Source organism: Rana temporaria, chromosome 9, assembly GCF_905171775.1.
Source record: "Rana temporaria chromosome 9, aRanTem1.1, whole genome shotgun sequence".
Classification (NCBI taxonomy): Eukaryota; Metazoa; Chordata; class Amphibia; order Anura; family Ranidae; genus Rana; species Rana temporaria.
Window position 1 is genome coordinate 4,847,279 of NC_053497.1, and position 21,526 is coordinate 4,868,804.

The following is a 21,526-nucleotide window of genomic DNA, read 5'->3' on the forward strand; positions in this document are numbered from 1 at the left end:
GTGGTCCCCAGTGCCCCGGATGGCATCCCCCCTTTTTTTTCGTCAGCGCCCAAAGCCCCCCCCCCGACCTCTAAGGGGCCCGGTGGTCCCCAGTGCCCCAGATGGCATCCCCCTTTTTTTTAAAAAATGTTTTTTTTCGGTCAGCACCCAAAGCCCCCGACCTCTAAGGGGCCCGGTAGTCCCCAGTCCCCGGGATGGCATCCCCCTTTTTTTAATTTTTAATTTTTTTTTCGTCAGCACCCAAAGCCCTCCCGACCTCTAAGGGGCCCGGTGGTCCCCAGTGCCCCGGATGGCTACCCCTACTTTTTTTTTTTTCGTCAGCACCCAAAGCCCCCCGACCTCTAAGGGGCCCGGTGGTCCCCATACTGGCATCCCCCTTTTTTTTTTATTTTTGATTTTTTTTTCGTCAGCACCCAAAGCCCTCCCGACCTCTAAGGGGCCCGGTGGTCTCCAGTGCCCCGGATGGCATCCCCCTTTTTAAAAAAAAAATAAAAATTCGGTCAGCACCCAAAGCCCCCAACCTCTAAGGGGCCCGGTGGTCCCCAGTGCCCCGGATGGCATCCCCCCCCTTTTTTTTTTTTTCGTCAGCACCCAAAGCCCCCCGACCTCTAAGGGGCCCAGTGGTCCCCATACTGGCATCCCCCTTTTTTTTGATTTTTGATTTTTATTTCGTCAGCACCCAAAGCCCCCCGACCTCTAAGGGGCCCGGTGGTCACCAGTGCCCCGGATGGCATCCCCCTTTTTTAAAAAAAAAAAAAATTCGGTCAGCACCCAAAGCCCCCAACCTCTAAGGGGCCCGGTGGTCCCCAGTGCCCCGGATGGCATCCCCCCCTTTTTTTTTTTTTCGTTAGCACCCAAAGCCCCCCGACCTCTAAGGGACCCGGTGGTCCCCAGGCTGGCATCCCCCTTTCTTTGGATTTTCGATTTTTTTCCCGTCAGCACCCAAAGCCCCCCGACCTTAATTTGCGGCGGCAAAATGAACGCCAAAAAATGTATTTTATGCCAAGTACAAAGTCCCATATTTATAGACACTGTATGTTTGGTAAGTAGCCGTAGATTTCACGTTATTACTGATTGGCCAAATTATTCATTACCAGATTTTTAGTGCAGGTTTTGGACGTTGAGTCCGAGTTCAGCTCAGCCATACAGTCATGTGATGACGCAAATTTTTAAATTCCTCCCTACAGGCCTTCGGCTTCCTGAACTGCATAATCTGGCTGGGAAACATCTGGTTCGTGTTTAAAGAGACGGGATGGACGGCTCCATTCATGAAGTACCCACCACCAGCCCAGGAGAAGCATCCAGCTCCTGATTCCTACGGGCAGGGCCAGGTCCAGGGCCAGGGCCAGGTCCAGGGCCAGGGTTATGTTCAGCAGGACTCATACGCACAACAACCAGGAGGTTACCAGCCTGACTACTATGGGCAGCAGCCTGAATACAACCAACAGGGGTACAGCCAAGGCGGGTATACCCAGCAAGGTGTCCCAACCTCGTTCTCCAACCAGATGTGAGCTGGTAAGTGCCCTGCAGGGTAAGCTACGTAGACATGCACCGCCGAGAAAGACAACATTGTCATACATGGTCCACGGGGACGGGACACGTCCGGGGCGCACACAAAACTAAAGGCAGTCAGAAATTGCTGTGACAAGACAAGGACTGATGTTGGCCTAGGTCAGTGGTTTCCAAACTGCGGCCCTTTGCTTGCCGTTATCCGGCCCATGGGGCATTATTCCACCACTGACTCCAACAATGAAGGACAGTAAACTGTCCCTTTGTTTAGAAAGTTTGGAGACCCCCTTGGCTTAGATCTCTGGTGTCCAACCTGCAGCCCAAGAGCCACATGTGCTCTGGCGTTATCTGTCACACGCCTTGTCCACCGGATGGCAGATCACAATCCCTGCCCGCTGCCGGTGCCATGTGATCACTGTGGCCAATCACTGCAGATCTCGTGATAATTGTACGTAATGAAAGGCTTTGGTTCATGCCATCCATTGTTTACTATTGTGATGAGCTATGTGATTGGTCACAGTGATCACACGGTACAGACAGGGCCAATCACAGCTAATCACATTAGTAAACACTGAATGAGTAAAAATGGTTGCTTATAACTGTAAAATTCACGTATATAACCAATCATAAAAAATAAAAATAAAAAAAAACCTGATCACCTCCCCAGAGTAGTACAGTGTGACTATGGTTACACTGTATTGCTCTGATCACTGTATGTAAAAAAAAAAAAAAAAATGGTAAAAAAAAAAAAAAATAATAATAAAAAATATTAAAAATGTTAATTAAAAAAAAAACGTATTTATTTTTTCACATACTTTTACCAGTCAGTGTCCCCTGATCACCGCCACACCAGTTATATGAAAACGATGTGCTGCATTATAATTATTATATAAAAATATAAATATATCAGGTTTTAGGGGCAATTTCGATGTCCAAAAATTATTTTATTGTCTAAAAAATTCTAACGTCAGTGGTAGGGGTAGATTCAGGTAGCTATTACGGCGGCGTATCTCCGGATACGCCGTCATAATTTCAAATCTGCGTCGGCGTATCGTTACGCCGATTCTCAAAGGCAGATACGCTCAAAAAATAGGCTTTCTCCGCCGACATAACTTGAATGCGGCGGAGTATAATTGTGTGCAATATTACGTTGGCCACTAGGGGCGCTTCCGTTGTTTTCGGCGTAGAGAATGCAAATTACCTAGTTATGTCGATTCACAAACGTACGTGCGCCCGGCGGTAGTTTTTTACGTCGTTTACGTAAGTCGTTTTCGTGGTAACGTTGCTCCTGCTATTAGGAGGCGCAGCCAATGTTAAGTATGGACGTCGTTCCCGCTTCGAAATTTGAATTTTTTACGTCGTTTGCGTAAGTCGTTTGCGAATAGGGCTGGACGTAATTTACGTTCACGTCGAAACCAATACGTTGTTGTGGCATACTTGGGAGAAATGCACACTGGGATATGTACACGGACGGCACATGCGCCGTTCGTAAAACACGTCAATCACGTCAGGTCATCACACATTTACATAAAACACGCCCCCCCCCTTCCCCATTTGAATTACGCGCGCTTACGCCGGCCCCATTTACGCTACACTGCCGCAACTTACGGAGCAAGTGCTTTGTGAATACTGCACTTGCTCCTGTAAGTTGCGGCGGCGTAGCGTAAATACGATACGCTGCGCCGCCGTAACATAAAGCGCAGCTACCTGAATCTAGCCCATTGTGGGTATTATTTGCAACGAATGTGTGATGTTGAGGCATTCTATACATTTTCTACAAATGTTCTCCAATTTTCTAGACATTTTCCCCATTGTTCTATAAGGCAATGCTAAAAAAAAAAAAAAAAAAATGAACAAAACATAAAATAAAGTTTGTATACAAAAGATTTAAAAAAAGGCCCAAAGGTACAAGCTAAGGGGAGGAGTTAATGAAGGCAAATCAGGGTTAGCTAAAGGGTTACATGGTAACTGATAACAACCAAATACAATGTAACAATATGGGTAAAATGTATTTATTCATTGAAAAGTGTTACACTCTGTATTAACATAGAAGAAAATACCGAGACCTTGGTTGTCAGACTGACAGCTGGCACTCCTACTGGAGCGGGCACGTTGGGTTGGGGGGCCAATGGGTACACCTCATCTTTGGGGGCAATTGATGGTAATAATATCTCAAGTTAAAAAATAAATACATTTTTTTGTGATTCTTTCGCAGACTGTGTACCTTACTTTTTTCTCTTTCTCTCCCACTTCTCTTCCCTCCCACATCTCTCCCATTCCATTATATCCATCACCACCCGATACCCGCGCTTTCATTTGTTCCATCTGCCTTTCCTACTCATTTGCCCTCCTTCTCTACATACCCTTCTGTGTCCATATTGCCTCGTCTGCTTTCCAACCTCCCCTTTGTCCTTCCACCCTAATTTCTTTATACACGTTGTCCACCATCTCCACCCAAACCGTCCACTGATATGCTCTCCTGCACCTGTATACTCTTCTCCCTTCAAACTCCTCGCCTTCCTTTCTGCCTCCTCCCCACCCAATTATGACCTCACCTTCATCAACCTTCCACCCTTCTCTGCCCTTCTTCACCCAACATGTCCACCCTTCTCTTCCACTCTTCACCCAACATGTCCACCATTCTCTTCCACTCTTTACCCAACATGTCCACCCTTCTCTTCCACTCTTTACCCAACATGTCCACCCTTCTCTTCCACTCTTCACCCAACATGTCCACCCTTCTCTTCCACTCTTCACCCAACATGTCCACCCTTCTCTTCCACTCTTCACCCAACATGTCCACCATGCTCTTCCACTCTTCACCCAACATGTCCACCATTCTCTTCCACTCTTTACCCAACATATCCACCTTTCTCTTCCACTCTTTACCCAACATGTCCACCCTTCTCTTCCACTCTTTACCCAACATGTCCACTCTTCTCTTTCACTCTTCACCTAACATGTCCACTATTCTCTTCCACTCTTTACCCAACATATCCACCTTTCTCTTCCACTCTTTACCCAACATGTCCACCCTTCTCTTCCACTCTTCACCCAACATATCCACCCTTCTCTTCCACTCTTTACCCAACATGTCCACCCTTCTCTTCCACTCTCCACCCAACATGTCCACCCTTCTCTTCCACTCTTTACCCAACATATCCACCCTTCTCTTAATGTTGCACCTCTTTACCCAACATGTCCACCCTTCTCTTCCACTCTTTACCCAACATGTCCACTCTTCTCTTTCACTCTTCACCCAACATGTCCACCCTTCTCTTCCACTCTTTACCCAACATGTCCACCCTTCTCTTCCACTCTTTATCCAACATGTCCACCCTTCTCTTCCACTCTTTACCCAACATGTCCACCCTTCTCTTCCACTCTTTATCCAACATGTCCACCCTTCTCTTCCACTCTTTATCCAACATGTCCACCCTTCTCTTCCACTCTTTATCTAACATGTCCACCCTTCTCTTCCACTCTTCACCCAACATGTCCACCATTCTCTTCCACTCTTTATCCAACATGTCCACCCTTTTCTTCCACTCTTTACCCAACATGTCCACTCTTCTCTTCCACTCTTCACCCAACATATCCACCCTTCATCCAACATGTCCACCCTTCTCATTGACCTTTTTACCCAACATGTTTACTCTTCTATTCCACTCTTCACCCAACATGCCCACCCTTCGCTTCCAATCTTCACCCAACTTGTTTACTCTTCTCTTCCACTCTTTACCCAACATGTCCATCCTTCCATTCCACTCTTCGCCCAACATGTCTACCCTTCTCTTCCACTCTGCATCCAACGTTTCCACCCTTCTCTGCCACTCTTCACCCAACATATTCATCCTTCTCTGTCCCTTATCACCCAACATGTCTATTCCATTCAAACTACCTTTCTTCATACCTGCCTTCTCCCCATCCAACTACATATGATCTCACCTTCACCCCCCTCCACCCTTCTCTTCCACTCTTAACCCAACATGTCCACCCTTCTCTTCCACTCTTCACCCAACATGTCCATCCTTCTCTTCCTCTCTTTATCCAACATGCACACCCTTCTCTTCCACTCTATACCCAACATGCCCACTCGTCTCTTCCACTCCTTACCCAAAATGACCACTCTTCTCTTCCACTCTTCACCCAACATATCCACCCTTCTCTCCCACTCTTTACCCAACATTTCCACCCTTCTCTTCCACTCCTCGCCCAACATGTCCACCCTTCTCTTCCACTCTTCACCCAACATATTCACCCTTCACCTAACATGTCCACCCTTCTCTTTGACTTTTTACCCAACATGTTTACTCTTCTCTTCCACTCTTCACCCAACATGTCCACCCTTCTCTTCCAATCTTCACCCAACATGTTTACTCTTCTATTCAACTCTTTACCTAACATGTCCATCCTTCCATTCCACTCTTCACCCAACATGTCTACCCTTCTCTTCCACACTCCACCTTAACTGTCGATTTATCTGCCCACCTGTCATCCTTCTACCGTTTTCTGTTGCTACCCACTTATCTAAAATGTCTACTTTCTGTCCATCATCATGTGCCCACCTTCCTCCCTCTTGGCTTCCCATCTTTACTCCTCTACCCCTTCTATTTCCCTCCTAAAATTCCATTCCTATCTATTTGAACCCTTATCACCAAACCTTTTGCTTCCTGATCCCATTTCAACTCTCTTACACCTTTATGCTTAATATATAAACTTGATGGTCTACGTCCCCCCTTACAAAACTCCTCCATCCCTGCACACTGTGCTCCACCAACACCTCGACATGGAAACTCCTTTTCTGATGTTCTCTACAAATCTTCTCTTTGTTGGTCCTTCTGAACTTTACGCATTCCTCTGCCATGGCCGCCACATCCTTCATATCCATCACTAAATACTTCCATGCTGTGGCTTCTTTCCTGCACCTCATGCCCTGTTCATCTGCCCACTTTGGCTCCATCATTGCCCTTTATTCCCTCTTTTTTTTTGCCTCCTTCCTGGCCCCCCTCTCTTGCTTGCAGGCTTCTCCACGAATGATCATTGAGGTCAAGCTTCAGGTTGTGATGTTCCGATGTGCAGTGCTGCAGCCCGGCTGCCAGAGTGAATATAAATGGGAGAATGTTGTGTCTGTGATGTTTATATAATATATAATATAATATATATATAAATATATTTAATGATATCTATCTGTACCAAAACACAGGAAAATTTCCATCTCATTCTACCAGAGACTGTCTTCCTGCAGAGCATCGCTGTGTAACCCCTTTCCTTCTCTTTTCCGGAGCCCTGCAGAGCATCGCTGTTTACCCCCTCTCCCCGTCCAGAGCTCGCAGAGCATTGCCGTGCACCCCCTCCCTTCCCCCCACCATCCAGAGCCTCCGCAGAGCATTGCCGTGTGAGCCGTTTTCCGCCAGTTCCGTAGATCGCTGCCGTCTATCTCTTTCCCTGGCAGATGCGTCAGGGCTGCAGTGCTTCACAATGTCACCCCCCCCCCCCCCCCTGCCAGCACAACTCAGTATTGGGCTATTACCGAACGTAACGTCGAATCCTCGGACTCTTCTGGCAGGGAAATTGATTTTGGCAGCGCATTTAATACAAGGCACAGTTTTTAAGCTTCTGGTTAGTTTTAGATTTCCTTTAGCAATCTGTGACGTTTGCACATTGCAATCAATGCATTTGTAACCCCCCACCCCTCCGTCCTCTGCACAATAAAAGGGATTGATGATGCTGAATGTAATTATTAGAAGGATGCCGAACTGCCCTGTGCTGTATGGGTAAGATTGGATGGGGCGGTAACGCAGCCGACGTTAAAGAGTTAGGCCATCTCTGGTGACGATTGGACGAGGGACCGGATTTTACGATAAATATTGCTAAGACGAGGGTAATCCCTTCCCTGTGCACTTTGGGTACTAAAGACCCCCCCTCTTTGCCCACAGCCGACGTCATTACTGCCCGCTTCTGATGTACACCCCCCTCCGAGTTACCCATGCCTGGTACCCCCCCTTTTGTGCTGTATATTGTATTTGTGACACTGAAGTTGCGTGTTGTAATCCTGAATGGAAATAAAGACAGACTGGAACCAACCGTGTCTCTCGTTTCTTCATAAATCTGGGGCTTTCCGGGGCTTTGTCTAAAGCCCGATTGACCTTCAGTTTAAATCGGCTAAATATACAGGTGCATCTCAAAAAATACAAATATCATCCAAAAGTGAATTCATTTCAGCAATTCAATTCAAAAAGTGAAACTCATATATTTTTCTATATAGATGCAATATATAGATGATATATTTCTTTCTTTTACTTACACAATATGCAAAAAAAGATATAATAATCATTCCAGTATTACCAGCGCTCGCTCTCTCTCAGTACTATACGCACTGTGTGCTAATCTAGTTCAATATGCATTAACCACTTAAGACCCGGACCAAAATGCAGCTAAAGGACCAGGCCCCTTTTTGCGATTCGGCACTGCGTCGCTTTAACTGACAATTGCGCGGTCGTGCGACTTGGCTCCCGAACAAAATTGGCGTCCTTTTTTCCTCACAAATAGAGCTTTCTTTTGGTGGTATTTGATCACCTCTGCGTTTTTTAGTTTTTGCGCTATAAACAAAAATAGAGTGACAATTTTGAAAAAAAATCAATATTTTTTACTTGTTGCTATAATAAATATCCCCCAAAAATATATAAAAAAAACTATTTTTTTTCCTCAGTTTAGGACGATACGTATTCTTCTACCTATTTTTGGTAAAAAAAAATCGCAATAAGCGTTTATCGATTGGTTTGCGCAAAATTTATAGCGTTTACAAAATAGGGGATAGTTTTATTGCATTTTTATAAAAAAAAAAATTTTTACTACTAATGGCGGCGATCAGCGATTTTTTTCGTGACTGCGACATTATGGCGGACACATCGGACAATTTTGACACATTTTTGGGACCATTGTCATTTTCATAGCAAAAAATGCATTAAAAATGCACTGATTACTGTGAAAATGACAATTGCAGTTTGGGAGTTAACCACAAGGGGGCGCTGAAGGGGTTAAGTGTGACTTCATCTGTGTTTCTAACTGTAGGGGGGTGTGGCTGTAGGTGTGACGTCATCGATTGTGATTCCCTATATCAGGGAACACACGATCGATCACGGCGCCACAGTGAAGAACGGGGAAGCTGTGTTTACACACAACTCTCCCCGTTCTTCAGCTCCGGACACCGATCGCGGGACTCCAGCAGCGATCGGGGCCGGGGAGTCCCGCGGCCGCGGTCACGGAGCTCCGCGACCCACGGCTGGGCATTATACTATCACGTACAGGTACGTGATTGTGCCCAGCCGTGCCAATCTGCCAACGTATATTGGCGTTAGGCGGTCCTTAAGTAGTTAAACAAGAGTTCATGAATGGTGAAACATGCACCTACTAAGGAGTAAAATTAGCACAATATACAAAATTTATATAGTGTGCATAAATCATAGAAGTTCGAAAGTTGAATGGTGTAACATGCCTCCACTCAGAGGTGATAATAGAACAGATGAGATGTTTAAATTCCGTTGCCGCCACACTGCGTGTACTTCCCTAACGCATTACGTCTTCGTCAGAGGGCCTTCTGACAAAGACGTGATGACGAACCGCATTAGGGCGTGACCACGCGACTCTTCTAGTCTGTCAACAGCTTGTGTGTCGTCCCGGGGGATCGCCGCGGTCAGGTTATTCAGGAAGCAGTGAGAGAACACAGGGGGCTAGATTCAGAGAGAATTTACCACCCATTTACATAAAACACGCCCCCCTCATCCTCATTTGAATTGGGCGCGCTTACGCCGGCCCCATTTACGCTGCGCCGCCGTAACTTAGGAGGCAAGTGCTTTGTGAATACAGGACTTGCCTCACTTACGGCGGCGTAGCGTAAATACGATACGCTACACCGCCGTAACAATGCGCGAATCTACCTGAATCTAGCCCAGGCTGTTTTGTACAGTAGCAACATCATTAGATTGATTCAATGCGAGTTTGGAATTTTAATTTTGTAAGCCTATTTTATCATGGGGGAAGTTGGAAATAAAATGTAAACAGATTTACGCTATGTAGTTTGTCCCTCTTCTTTCCATGTTATGCTATTGCGCTTTTGATGAGGATGCTTCACTTTGAGTGAGCTTTTGGCAAATAAGGAGATTGGAGATACAAGGCTTATTATATTCGTACTTATGGTGAGTTTATTACCATAGGGAAGTGCAAGCGGTGTGGCGGTGACGGAATTCAAGCACACTGAATTAATTTTGTATATTTTTCTCATTTTACTCCTTAGTAGTAATTCAGTGTGCATAAATCATAGAAGTACGAAAGATGAATGGTGTAACATGCATCCACTCAGAGGTGATAATAGATGAGATCTTTAAATTCCGTTGCCGCCACACTGCATGTACTTCCCCTAATGCGTTTCGTCATCACGTCTTCATCAGAGGGCCTTCTGACGAAGACGTGGTGACGAACCGCATTAGGGCGTGACCACGCGACTCTTCTAGTCTGTCAACAGCTTGTGTGTCGTCCCGGGGCATCATCGCGGTTAGGTTATCCAGGAAGCGGTGAGAGAACACAAGCTGTTTGTACCGAATTGTGAAATTTGAATTTTGGAAGCCTATTTTATCATGGGGGAAGTTGGAAATCAAATTTAAACAGATATACGCTATGCAGTTTGTTCCTCTTCTTTATATATTATACTACTGCGCTTCTGATGAGGATGCTTCACTTTGAGTGAGCTTTTGCCAATTAAGGAGATTGGAGATACAAGGCTTATTATATTTGTGCTTTTGGTGAGTTTATTACCATAGGGAAGTGCAAGCGGTGTGGCGGTGACGGAATTTAAGCACACTGAATTAATTTTGTATATTTTGCTAATTTTACTCCTTACTAGTAATTCAGTGTGCATAAATCATAGAAGTTCGAAAGATGAATGGTGTAACATGCATCCACTCAAAGGTTATAATAGGGCAGATGAGATCTTTAAATTCCATCACCGCCACACCGCATGTACTTCCGCCTAACGCGTTTCGTCACCACGTCTTCATCAGAGGGCCTTCTGACAAAGACGTGATGACGAACCGCATTAGGGCGTGACAACACGACTCTTCTAGTCTGTCAACAGCTTGTGTGTCGTCCCGGGGCATCACCGCGGTCAGGTTATCCAGGAAGCGGTGAGAGAAACACAGGCTGCTTGTACAGTAGCAACATCATTAGATTGATTCAATGTGAGTTAAGAATTTTAATCTTGTAAGATTACCGTACTGGTGACCCCACAATAGGGATAGAACTTTTTTGCGGAAGGGAGTTTAATAAGACACGTGGCCACTCACTAAAATGAGAAGAAAAGAGGTTTAAACCTTAAACTGCGTAGAGGGTTCTTTACTGTAAGAGCGGCAAGGATGTGGAATTCCCTTCCACAGGCGGTGGTCTCAAGGGGGAGCATCTGAAAGGCCGCAACATACAGGGATATACAATGTAATACTGACCTATAATCACACACATAGGTTGGACTTGTTTATTACCATAGGGGAGAGAATTGCGCGCTGTATTTTATGCACACTGAATTTATTTTGTATATTGTGCTCATTTTACTCCTTAGTAGTAATTCAGTGTGCATAAACCATAGAAGTTCGAAAGATGAATGGTGTAACATGCATCCAAATTCCGTCACCGCCACACCGCGTCTCCCCCATGGTAATAAACTCACCATAAGCACGAATATAATAAGCCTTGTACAGTTGAACCTTGGATTACGAGCATACTCTGTTCCAGGAGAATGCTCGTAATCCAAAGTACTCGCATATCAAAGCGAGTTTTCCCATTGAAGTCAATGGAAACAAAAATAATTTGTTCTACATTGACTTCAATGGGATGCAATACCGAGTGCGGCCAGAGGTGGGGGGGCGCCAGAGAGTGCCGGAAAAGGCCAGAGGACACTTAGGCTCGTTTCCTGCGCCCCCGTACCTCAGGCCAAATGAGGTACTGCAGGTCAATGTTCGGCTTTTCTCGGGTAATGCGCCCCCCCCCCCGTACCTCAGGCCAAATGAGGTACTGCAGGCTTATTTTCGGCTCTGCTCGGCTTCTGTACCTCAGGCCAAATGAGGTACTGCAGGCCTATTTAGCTTGAGTCAGAATTTAAAATTTAAAAAAAAAAAGTTGCTCGCAAATCAAAACGCTCTCAAACCAAGTTACTCTTAAACCAAGGTTCCACTGTATCTCCAATCTCCTTAATTGGCAAAAGCTCACTCAAAGTGAAGAATCCTCATCAAAAGCACAATAGCATAACAAACGACATAGCGTAAATCTGTTTCAATTTTATTTCCAACTTCCCCCCTATGATAAAATAGTCTTACACGATTAAAATTCCAATCTCGCATTGAGACAATGTAATGATGTTGCTGCTATACAAACAGCCTGTGTTCTTTCACTACTTCCTGGATAACTTGACCGCTGGGATGACACGCAAGCTGTTGACAGACTAGAAGAGCCACTTGGTCAGGCGCCGACGCGTTTCGTCATCACGTCTTCCTCAGAGGCCCTCTGAGGAAGACGTGGTGACGAACCGCGTTAGGGAAGTGAGCGTGGCGGCGACGGAATTTAAAGATCTCATCTGTCCTATTATCACCTCTGAGTGGACGTCTATAATTTATGCACACTGAAGTTATTTTGGATATCGTGCTAATTTTACTCCTTAGTACAGGGGTAGGCAATTTTCGGCCCTCCAGCTGTGGTGAAACTACAAATCCCATCATGCCTCTGCCTCTTGGAGTCATGCCTGTGATCAATTTTAGCTTCTTTCTCGCTGGATCAGGAACATTTGTGCAAGAATTATGGCATCAATGCGGCGTGGGATGGAGACGATCAGCCTGTAGGCCCTGCTGAGGTGTTATGGAAGCCCAGGTTGCTTTGATAGCGGCCTTCAGCTCATCTGCATCGTTGGGTCTGGTGTCTCTCATTGTCAGGCAAGTACTTACCGAGGCCGAGATGAGCGGTTCACCCTTTGCGACTAAGCGCACTCTGCCCCCTGGAGGTGTGACAGGGGATGGATGGCACAAAGAGGCACAGGCTACCCAACAAACAGGCTTGAATGATGGTCCTTGAGAGGTTTGGGCAGCTGTGCAAACTGGCAGGTAAGTGACTTGCTGAGGAAGCTCAAAGAGAAAGTCCAGAACCAGGCTGAGGGTCAAACACAGGTAGGTAAGTCACCGGCCGGGGTACGGTGTTTTAAGGAAGTTACAAGGCAAGTCCTGGTCACAAGCAGAAGGTCAAGGCAAGGAGACGAGAGGCAAATCCTGGTCACAGGCTGAGGGTCAAACACAGGAGACAAGGTGGAGTCCGTAGTACAAGCCGAGGTCGGGTCCAGGAGAAGACCTGGAAAGTCAGAGGCAATCCGGGTCACAACGGGCAAACCGATACAGGAAACAGGGTCAAAAGGCAACAGGAAGCTGAAGACGAACCAGCAATTGGACTGAGTTCCTTTTATAGGCCCACCAGAGGGTCACATTGAGCGTGCGCTAGTGCGCATGCGCGTGCACCGTTCCGTTGGGCCACTAGGATATAGGTGTTCAAGCATAGTGTAAGTCCACAAATTGGTCAAGTCTTCACTAAGGCAACATGAATACTGGATCTTGTATAACCCTCATGGATGGGGAGTCCACGGGTACCCTGCATTAAAATAAGAGAAAATGACTCCTCATGGTGCAATATATCAAGCCAGTGTAACATTTATTCCAAAAGGGGTTCCAGAATACTCACATTTAAAAGGTTAAAACAAGCCTGGCATGTGATATAAACTAGCAGATGTTTCCAACCCACCAGGTCCTAGGCTCCCCCTACGCGTTTCGTCAAATTCATTTTACACTGGCTTGATATGAGGAGTTGTTTTCTCTTATTTTAACCAGTTAAGGACCAGTTATACTGTGGCAGGTTGGCTCCTTTGGGGCGGATCGCCGTAGCTGTACGTCGTCCGGTTTAAGACCACTAGGGGGCGCGCTACGACAGAAGCCACGATTTCCGCCTGGGCACCTGCGATCGCTCCTGAGAGGGACAAAACAGAGATCTGCCTGCTACATTGACAGATCTCCGTTCTGTCCCTCTCAGGAGCGATCGCAGGTGCCCGGCGGAAATCGTGGCTCCGTCTTCATCGCGCGCCCACTAGTGGTCTTAAAGCGGCCGACGTACAAATACTAATAATGAACAGTGATCTGTCGCCTCCTCCAGGCAGTCCCACCCCCCCCACAGTTAGAAACACTCCCCTAGGACACACATTTAACCCCATTGATCGCCCCCTAGTGTTAACCCCTTGATTGCCCCCCTAGCGAATCGCCCTAGCTGTACGTCGGCCTCTTTAAGACCACTAGGGGGCGCGCGCGATGATGGAAGCCACGATTTCCGCCGGGCACCTGCGATCGCTCCTGAGAGGGACAAAACAAAGATCTGTCTGCTTCATTGACAGATCTCCGTTCTGTCCCTCTCAGGAGCGATCGCAGGTGCCCGGCGGAAATTGTGGCTCCGTCTTCGTCGTCGCGCGCCCCCTAGTGGTCTTAAAGCGGCCGACGTACAGCTACTGATAATGAACAGTGATCTGTCGCCTCCTCCAGGCAGTCCCACCCCGCCACAGTTAGAAACACTCCTCTAGGACACACATTTAACCCCTTGAGCGCCCCCTAGTGTTAACCTCTTGATTGCCCCCCTAGTGTTAACCCCTTAACTCCTTGATCGCCCCCTAGTGTTAACCGCTTGATCGCCCCCTATTGTTAACCCCTTCCCTGCCAATGACAGTACAATACAGTAATCAGTGGCTATTTTAACTCTGATCGCTGTGTAAATGTCAATGGTCCCAAAAAAAGTGTGAAAAGTGTCCGATGTGTCCGCCGCAATGTCGCATTCCCTCTAAAAAAATCGTAGTTTCGCTGCCATTGCTAGTTAAAAAAAAAAAATTATAATAAAAATGCCATAAAATATATGCCTTATTTTGTAGGAGCTATAACTTTTGCGCAAGCAAATCAATAAACGCTTATTGCGATTTTTTTACCAAACATGTAGAAGAATACGTATCGGCCTAAACCGATGAAGACTTTTTTGGGGGGGGATATTTATTATAGCAAAAAGTTAAAAATATTGTATTTTTTTTTCAAAATTGTCGCTCTATTTTTGTTTATAGCGCAAAAGAAAAAAAACGCAGAGGTGATCAAATACCACCAAAAGAAAGCGCTATTTGTGGGAAAAAAAGGGACGCCAATTTTGTTTGGAAGCCACGTCGCACGACTGCGCAATTGTCAGTTAAAGCGACGCAGTGCCGAATCGCAAAAAATAGCGCTCCCCTGCCTGACTGCACCACAATGAATTAAAAAATAACAAAACCGTAAAGTTAGCCCAATTTTTTTGTATAATGTGAAAGATGATGTTACCGAGTAAATAGATACCTAACATGTCACGCTTTAAAATTGCGCACACTCATGGAATGGCGCCAAACTTCGGTACTTCGGTGACACTTTTTTTTTACAGGTTACTATTTTCGAGTTACAGAGGAGCTCTAGTGCTAGAATTGTTGCTCACGCTCTAACGCACGCGACGATACCTCACATGTGGGGTTTGAATGGCGTTTACATATGTGGGCGGGACTTGCATGCATGTTCGCTTCTGCGCGCGAGATAACGGGGACAGGGGCGTTTTGAAAAAAAAATGATTTTATTTTTATTTTACTTAATTTTTTTTATTTTTACACTTTTTTTTACATTTTTTTTTTATCACTTTTATTCCTATTACAAGGAATGTAAACATCCCATGTAATAGGAATCAGTGTGACAGGTCCTCTTTATGGAGAGATGCGGGGTCAATATGACCTTCCCCTCCCCCCACATCTCTCCTCCAGGCTTACAAGCATGAAATCGGTGAAAAAAAAATCACTTGTCACATGCCGACAGCCGCGATTGCGGCTTTGTTTACTTCCGGGTACCGGGCGTGACGTCATAACGTCGCACCCGGGCCTCCGACGGTCATAGAGGTGACTGGTGACCATCTGGTCACCAGTCATCTCTATGCTTTCCAGCCAACGCAGGCCGATTCGCTCCACCGGATGGCGGCGGGAGGGGGGGGGGCGTCCCCTCCCGCTGCCTATAAGAACGATCAAGCGGCGGAACCAACGCTTTGATCATTCTTATCGTCCACAGAATCGTCGGCTGAAGATGGTGATATCTGAATGATGCCTGTAGCTGCCCCCATCATTCAGATATCACCGCACAAAGCCGAGGACGTCATATGACGTCCTCCCGTGGACAAGCGGTTAATAGTGAATGGGAGGAGTCTGGACCGAGGAGTCCCCATTATTAGTAAATGGGAAGAGTCTGGACCGAGGTGTCCCCATTATTAGTAAATGGGAAGAGTCTGGACCGAGGTGTCCCCATTATTAGTGAATGGGCGGAGTCTGGACCAAGGAGTCCCCATTATTAATGAATGGGAGGAGTCTGGACCGAGGTGTCCATATTATTAGGGGATGGGAGGAGTCCAGACCGAGAAGTCCCCATTATTAGTGCATGGGAGGAGTCCAGACCGAGAAGTCCCCATTATTAGTTCATGGGAGGAGTCCAGGCCGAGGAGTCCCCATTATTAGTGAATGGGAGGAGTCTGGACCAAGGAGTCCCCATTATTAGTGAATGGGCAGAGTCCAGACCGAGGAGTCCCCATTATTAGTGAATGGGCAGAGTCCAGACCGAGGAGTCCCCATTATTAGTGAATGGGCGGAGTCTGGACCAAGGAGTCCCCATTATTAATGAATGGGAGGAGTCTGGACCGAGGTGTCCATATTATTAGGGGATGGGCAGAGTCCAGACCCGAGGAGTCCCCATTATTAGTGAATGGGAGGAGTCCAGGCCGAGGAGTCCCCATTATTAGTGAATGGGAGGAGTCTGGACCAAGGAGTCCCCATTATTAGTGAATGGGAGGAGTCTGGACCAAGGAGTCCCCATTATTAATGAATGGGAGGAGTCTGGACCGAGGTGTCCATATTATTAGTGAATGGGAGGAGTCTATGACAGCAGGGCCCTTGCTCTCTACGAGGAAGCAGAGGACTCTCTGCATAGGTCCAACATGCTCCCTTAATGAGTTAGACCTATTGCTCTACAATCAGCAACACTCATGCCCCCTGCTGATTGGAGGGCTCTGGTTCAACAGGTAGTGTTATGCAGAGAGACCACTGCTTACAGAAATACATATTCCTTCTTTGCAGCATGCTGGCAGGGGTCAGGCTTTTCTACTCCTATTGTGGCTGGTTTATAAAGAAAAACAAAGTCTCACCCCACAAGGTCATTTGTGAATGGATTAGTGCTGCGCTTCTAGAAAATCAGATATGTGATGAGGATTGCGTATCTGTCGCGATTTAGGAGAGCGAAGCACCAATCCAGACACAGATGACTTTTATCGCACACGTTGGGGGGGATAGCCGCTGAGAGAATGATTGTGGCGGAAAGTCATCGTCGCTGAATATCATCACACAAGGTCACCGACAACCATAGAGTGCAAGGACCGGCCTGATTGGACACAAATGGATCAGGTAGCCGGTCCTCCGGTTATATCGTTTCTGTAAATGTAAAAAGTGATTTACAATAATTGTACGGTCAGAGCATAACGTGTTTGGTGACCCGGCCGCAGGGGGTCAGTTTATAGCGACAGCTGAGCTGCAGGATGAAAGTCGCAGCATCTGTGCAGGATGGACGTTCCTGTACTTTCTATGGTCTCCAGCGCCATCTAGTGGCCAAAATGCAGTATAGTTTTCTGAACTCCCTCAATGAGAAAATAGACAGAGATGGATACATTGTACTCGGAGGGATACATTGTATAAAGATATATATATATATATATATACACACACACACACACACAGGTATATATATTGAACCTAGATGGATACATTATATTTGTAAGGATACATTGTATAATAGCCATAAAGTATCTCTCTGTGGGAGTAAAAAATGCTTGGTGGTCAGTGGGAGAAAAACAAAAACATAATTGGTGTCAGTGAGTGATTTTTATTTAGTTGATAGGTTTGATTTTATTTATTTTAACTTATTTATGTTTTTTTTCTTTTACTTCTTTGATTTTCTTTTATTTAGTTGTTTTGTATTTTCTGGTCTTTTTCTTTTCTTTTCCTTTTTTTTCTTTTACTTCAGTTGTTTGATTTATTTATTTTTTATTATCTTCTTTTTAATTAGTAGTAGTAGTTTTTTTTCCTCCTGCACCTCTGGACCCCTTTACATTACACAGCACCCTGCACCTCTGGGCCCCTTTACATTACACAGCACCCTGCACCTCTGGACCCCTTTACATCACACAGCACCCTGCACCTCTGGACCCCTTTACATTACACAGCACCTTGCACCTCTGGACCCCTTTACATTACACAGCACCCTGCACCTCTGGACCCCTTTACATTACACAGCACCCTGCACCTCTGGACCCCTTTACATCACACAGCACCCTGCACCTCTGGACCCCTTTACATTACACAGCACCTTGCACCTCTGGACCCCTTTACATTACACAGCACCTTGCACCTCTGGACCCCTTTACATTACACAGCACCCTGCACCTCTGGACCCCTTTACATTACACAGCACCCTGCACCTCTGGACCCCTTTACATTACACTGCCCCCTTTACATTACACATCACCTTGCACCTCTGGACCCCTTTACATTACACAGCACCCTGCACATCTGGACCCCTTTACATTACACAGCACCTTGCACCTCTGGGCCCCTTTACATTACACTGCACCCTGCACCTCTGGGCCCCTTTACATTACACAGCACCTTGCACCTCTGGACCCCTGTACATTACACAGCACCCTGCACCTCTGGACCCCTTTACATTACACAGCACCCTGCACCTCTGGACCCCTTTACATTACCCAGCACCTTGCACATCTGGACCCCTTTACATTACACAGCACCCTGCACCTCTGGGCCCCTTTACATTACACAGCACCTTGCACCTCTGGACCCCTGTACATTACACAGCACCCTGCACCTCTGGACCCCTTTACATTACACAGCACCCTGCACCTCTGGACCCCTTTACATTACACAGCCCCCTGCACCTCTGGTACCCTTTACATTACACAGCACCCTGCACCTCTGGACCCCTTTACATTACACAGCACCCTGCACCTCTGGACCCCTTTACATTACACAGCACCCTGCACCTCTGGACCCCTTTACATTACACTGCCCCCTTTACATTACACATCACCTTGCACCTCTGGACCCCTTTACATTACACAGCACCCTGCACATCTGGACCCCTTTACATTACACAGCACCTTGCACCTCTGGGCCCCTTTACATTACACTGCACCCTGCACCTCTGGGCCCCTTTACATTACACAGCACCTTGCACCTCTGGACCCCTGTACATTACACAGCACCCTGCACCTCTGGACCCCTTTACATTACACAGCACCCTGCACCTCTGGACCCCTTTACATTACCCAGCACCTTGCACATCTGGACCCCTTTACATTACACAGCACCCTGCACCTCTGGGCCCCTTTACATTACACAGCACCTTGCACCTCTGGACCCCTGTACATTACACAGCACCCTGCACCTCTGGACCCCTTTACATTACACAGCACCCTGCACCTCTGGACCCCTTTACATTACACAGCACCCTGCACCTCTGGACCCCTTTACATTACACAGCACCCTGCACCTCTGGACCCCTTTACATTACACAGCTCCCTGCACCTCTGGGCCCCTTTACATTACACAGCACCTTGCACCTCTGGGCCCCTTTACATTACACAGCACCTTGCACCTCTGGACCCCTTTACATTACACAGCACCTTGCACCTCTGGACCCCTTTACATTACACTGCCCCCTTTACATTACACAGCACCTTGCACCTCTGGGCCCCTTTACATTACACAGCACCCTGCACCTCTGGACCCCTTTACATTACACAGCACCCTGCACCTCTGGGCCCCTTTACATTACACAGCACCTTGCACCTCTGGACCCCTTTACATTACACAGCACCCTGCACCTCTGGACCCCTTTACATTACACTGCCCCCTTTACATTACACAGCACCTTGCACCTCTGGACCCCTTTACATTACACAGCACCCTGCACCTCTGGACCCCTTTACATTACACAGCACCTTGCACCTCTGGGCCCCTTTACATTACACTGCACCCTGCACCTCTGGACCCCTTTACATTACACAGCACCCTGCACCTCTGGGCCCCTTTACATTACACAGCCCCCTGCACCTCTGGGCCCCTTACATTACACAGCACCCCACAGCTTGTTACACAGACACACCCCTTACAGTTCGGGACCCCCTGCATGTTACACAGACCTTGCTTACAGTGCAGACCCCCCTCCCTACAATACAGACCCCCCCTACATTACAGCCCCCCCCCCTCTACAATACAGCCCATACAGAGATGTGACCTGCGGCCCGCGGGCCGCCGCAGCCCACCGGCATATGCCCTATGGCCAGTCCGTGCCTGGCGACCATTCATTCAAGCATGGAGGACCAGATGTGTTTTCCACCGAGTGGAGGAGGAGTCATTTCACGTATCTGGAGTATTTAAAACAGACTTTTTTTTTGTATCAATCCTCTACAAAATCCAGTAGTACTTTTATTCCACCAGTAGGTGGCGGTGATGTATTGCTAGGCATTTGCTCAGTGAAGGGAAGGAGCACCACCAGGCAGCTTTCAGAACATTTCCTATTGGCTGCAAACGGCTCCACCCATATAACCAAAAGTTCATTCATAATGAGGCCTTAAAGTGGTAATAAAGCCAAAGTCTAACTATTCCTAAAAACACCCCCCTCCCCCCCAAAAAAAAAAACATACCTTTTTATTTAATCCAATCAGGTCATGTGATTCAGCAACTCCAGCCCCTCCCCATGAATTGCGGGGGGCGTGATCTCACCCGTAGGCATCTCATGGCCGTCTTTAACCCGGGGGCATAAGTGGGGGCGGCTGCCCCGGGCTCAGTCACTGTTGTGGGGTCCCAAGACGGCTGCCTCTTGAGCCCCCAAATAGTTGATAAGTGGATTCGGGAGGGTCCAAGAATATGTTTGCCCGGGGTCCGATCGATATTAACCGCTTTCGTACCGTAGGACGTCATATGACGTCCTGGACTTCAGTAGGGGGGGGGGGGGGGAGGATATCTGAATGATGGGGGCAGCTACAGGCATCATTCAGATATCCTTCTTTTCTGCCGGCGATTCTGCGCACCATAAGAACGATCATGGCGGCGGTTCCTCCCCTGCTTGATCGTTCTTATAGGTGGCAAAAGGGGACGCCCCCCCATCTCCCGCCGCCATCCGGTGCTTCTCCGGGCTCTCCCGTGCCATCGGAAAGGCCCAGATAACTAATCGTCCGCCGCCAGATGAAGAGCATAGAGATTCCCGGTGACCAGATGGTCACCCGTTATCTCTATGACCGTCGGAGGCCCAGGCGCGACGTTATGACGTGACGTCACCAGATGGTCACCCGTTATCTCTATGACCGTCGGAGGCCCAGGCGCGACGTTATGACGTGACGTCACCAGATGGTCACCCGTTATCTCTATGACCGTCGGAGGCCCAGGCGCGACGTTATGACGTGACGTCACCAGATGGTCACCCGTTATCTCTATGACCGTCGGAGGCTCAGGCGTGACGTTATGACGTGACGTCACCAGTCATCTCTAGGACCGTCGGAGGCAAAGGCGCGACGTTATGACGTAACGTCACCAGATGGTCACCCGTCATCTCTATGACCATCGGAGGCTCAGGCGTGACGTTATGACGTGACGTCACCAGATGGTCACCCGTCATCTCTATGACCATCGGAGGCTCAGGCGTGACGTTATGACGTAACGTCACCAGATGGTCACCCGTCATCTCTATGACTATCGGAGGCTCAGGCGTGACGTTATGACGCGACGTCACCAGTCATCTCTATGACCGTCTGAGGCACAGGCGTGACGTTATGACGTGACGTCACC

At 47.4% G+C, this 21,526-nt stretch overlaps 1 protein-coding gene across 2 annotated transcripts in view; it reads left to right on the top strand.

Annotated features, from left to right (window-relative positions):
* Positions 1-7,595, top strand: part of LOC120913038 (synaptophysin) — a 69,812-nt gene extending 62,217 nt beyond the window's left edge. Inside the window, exons 6-7 of one of the 2 annotated variants that reach the window (XM_040322713.1) lie at positions 1,188-1,515; positions 6,513-7,595. In XM_040322713.1, the coding sequence (XP_040178647.1) occupies positions 1,188-1,511 (324 nt within the window). In that variant the 3' untranslated portion in view covers positions 1,512-1,515; positions 6,513-7,595. The remainder of the gene's footprint in view (positions 1-1,187; positions 1,516-6,512) is intronic. The other variant, XM_040322712.1, reaches the window with a different exon arrangement.
* Positions 7,596-21,526: the final 13,931 nt, after the last annotated feature.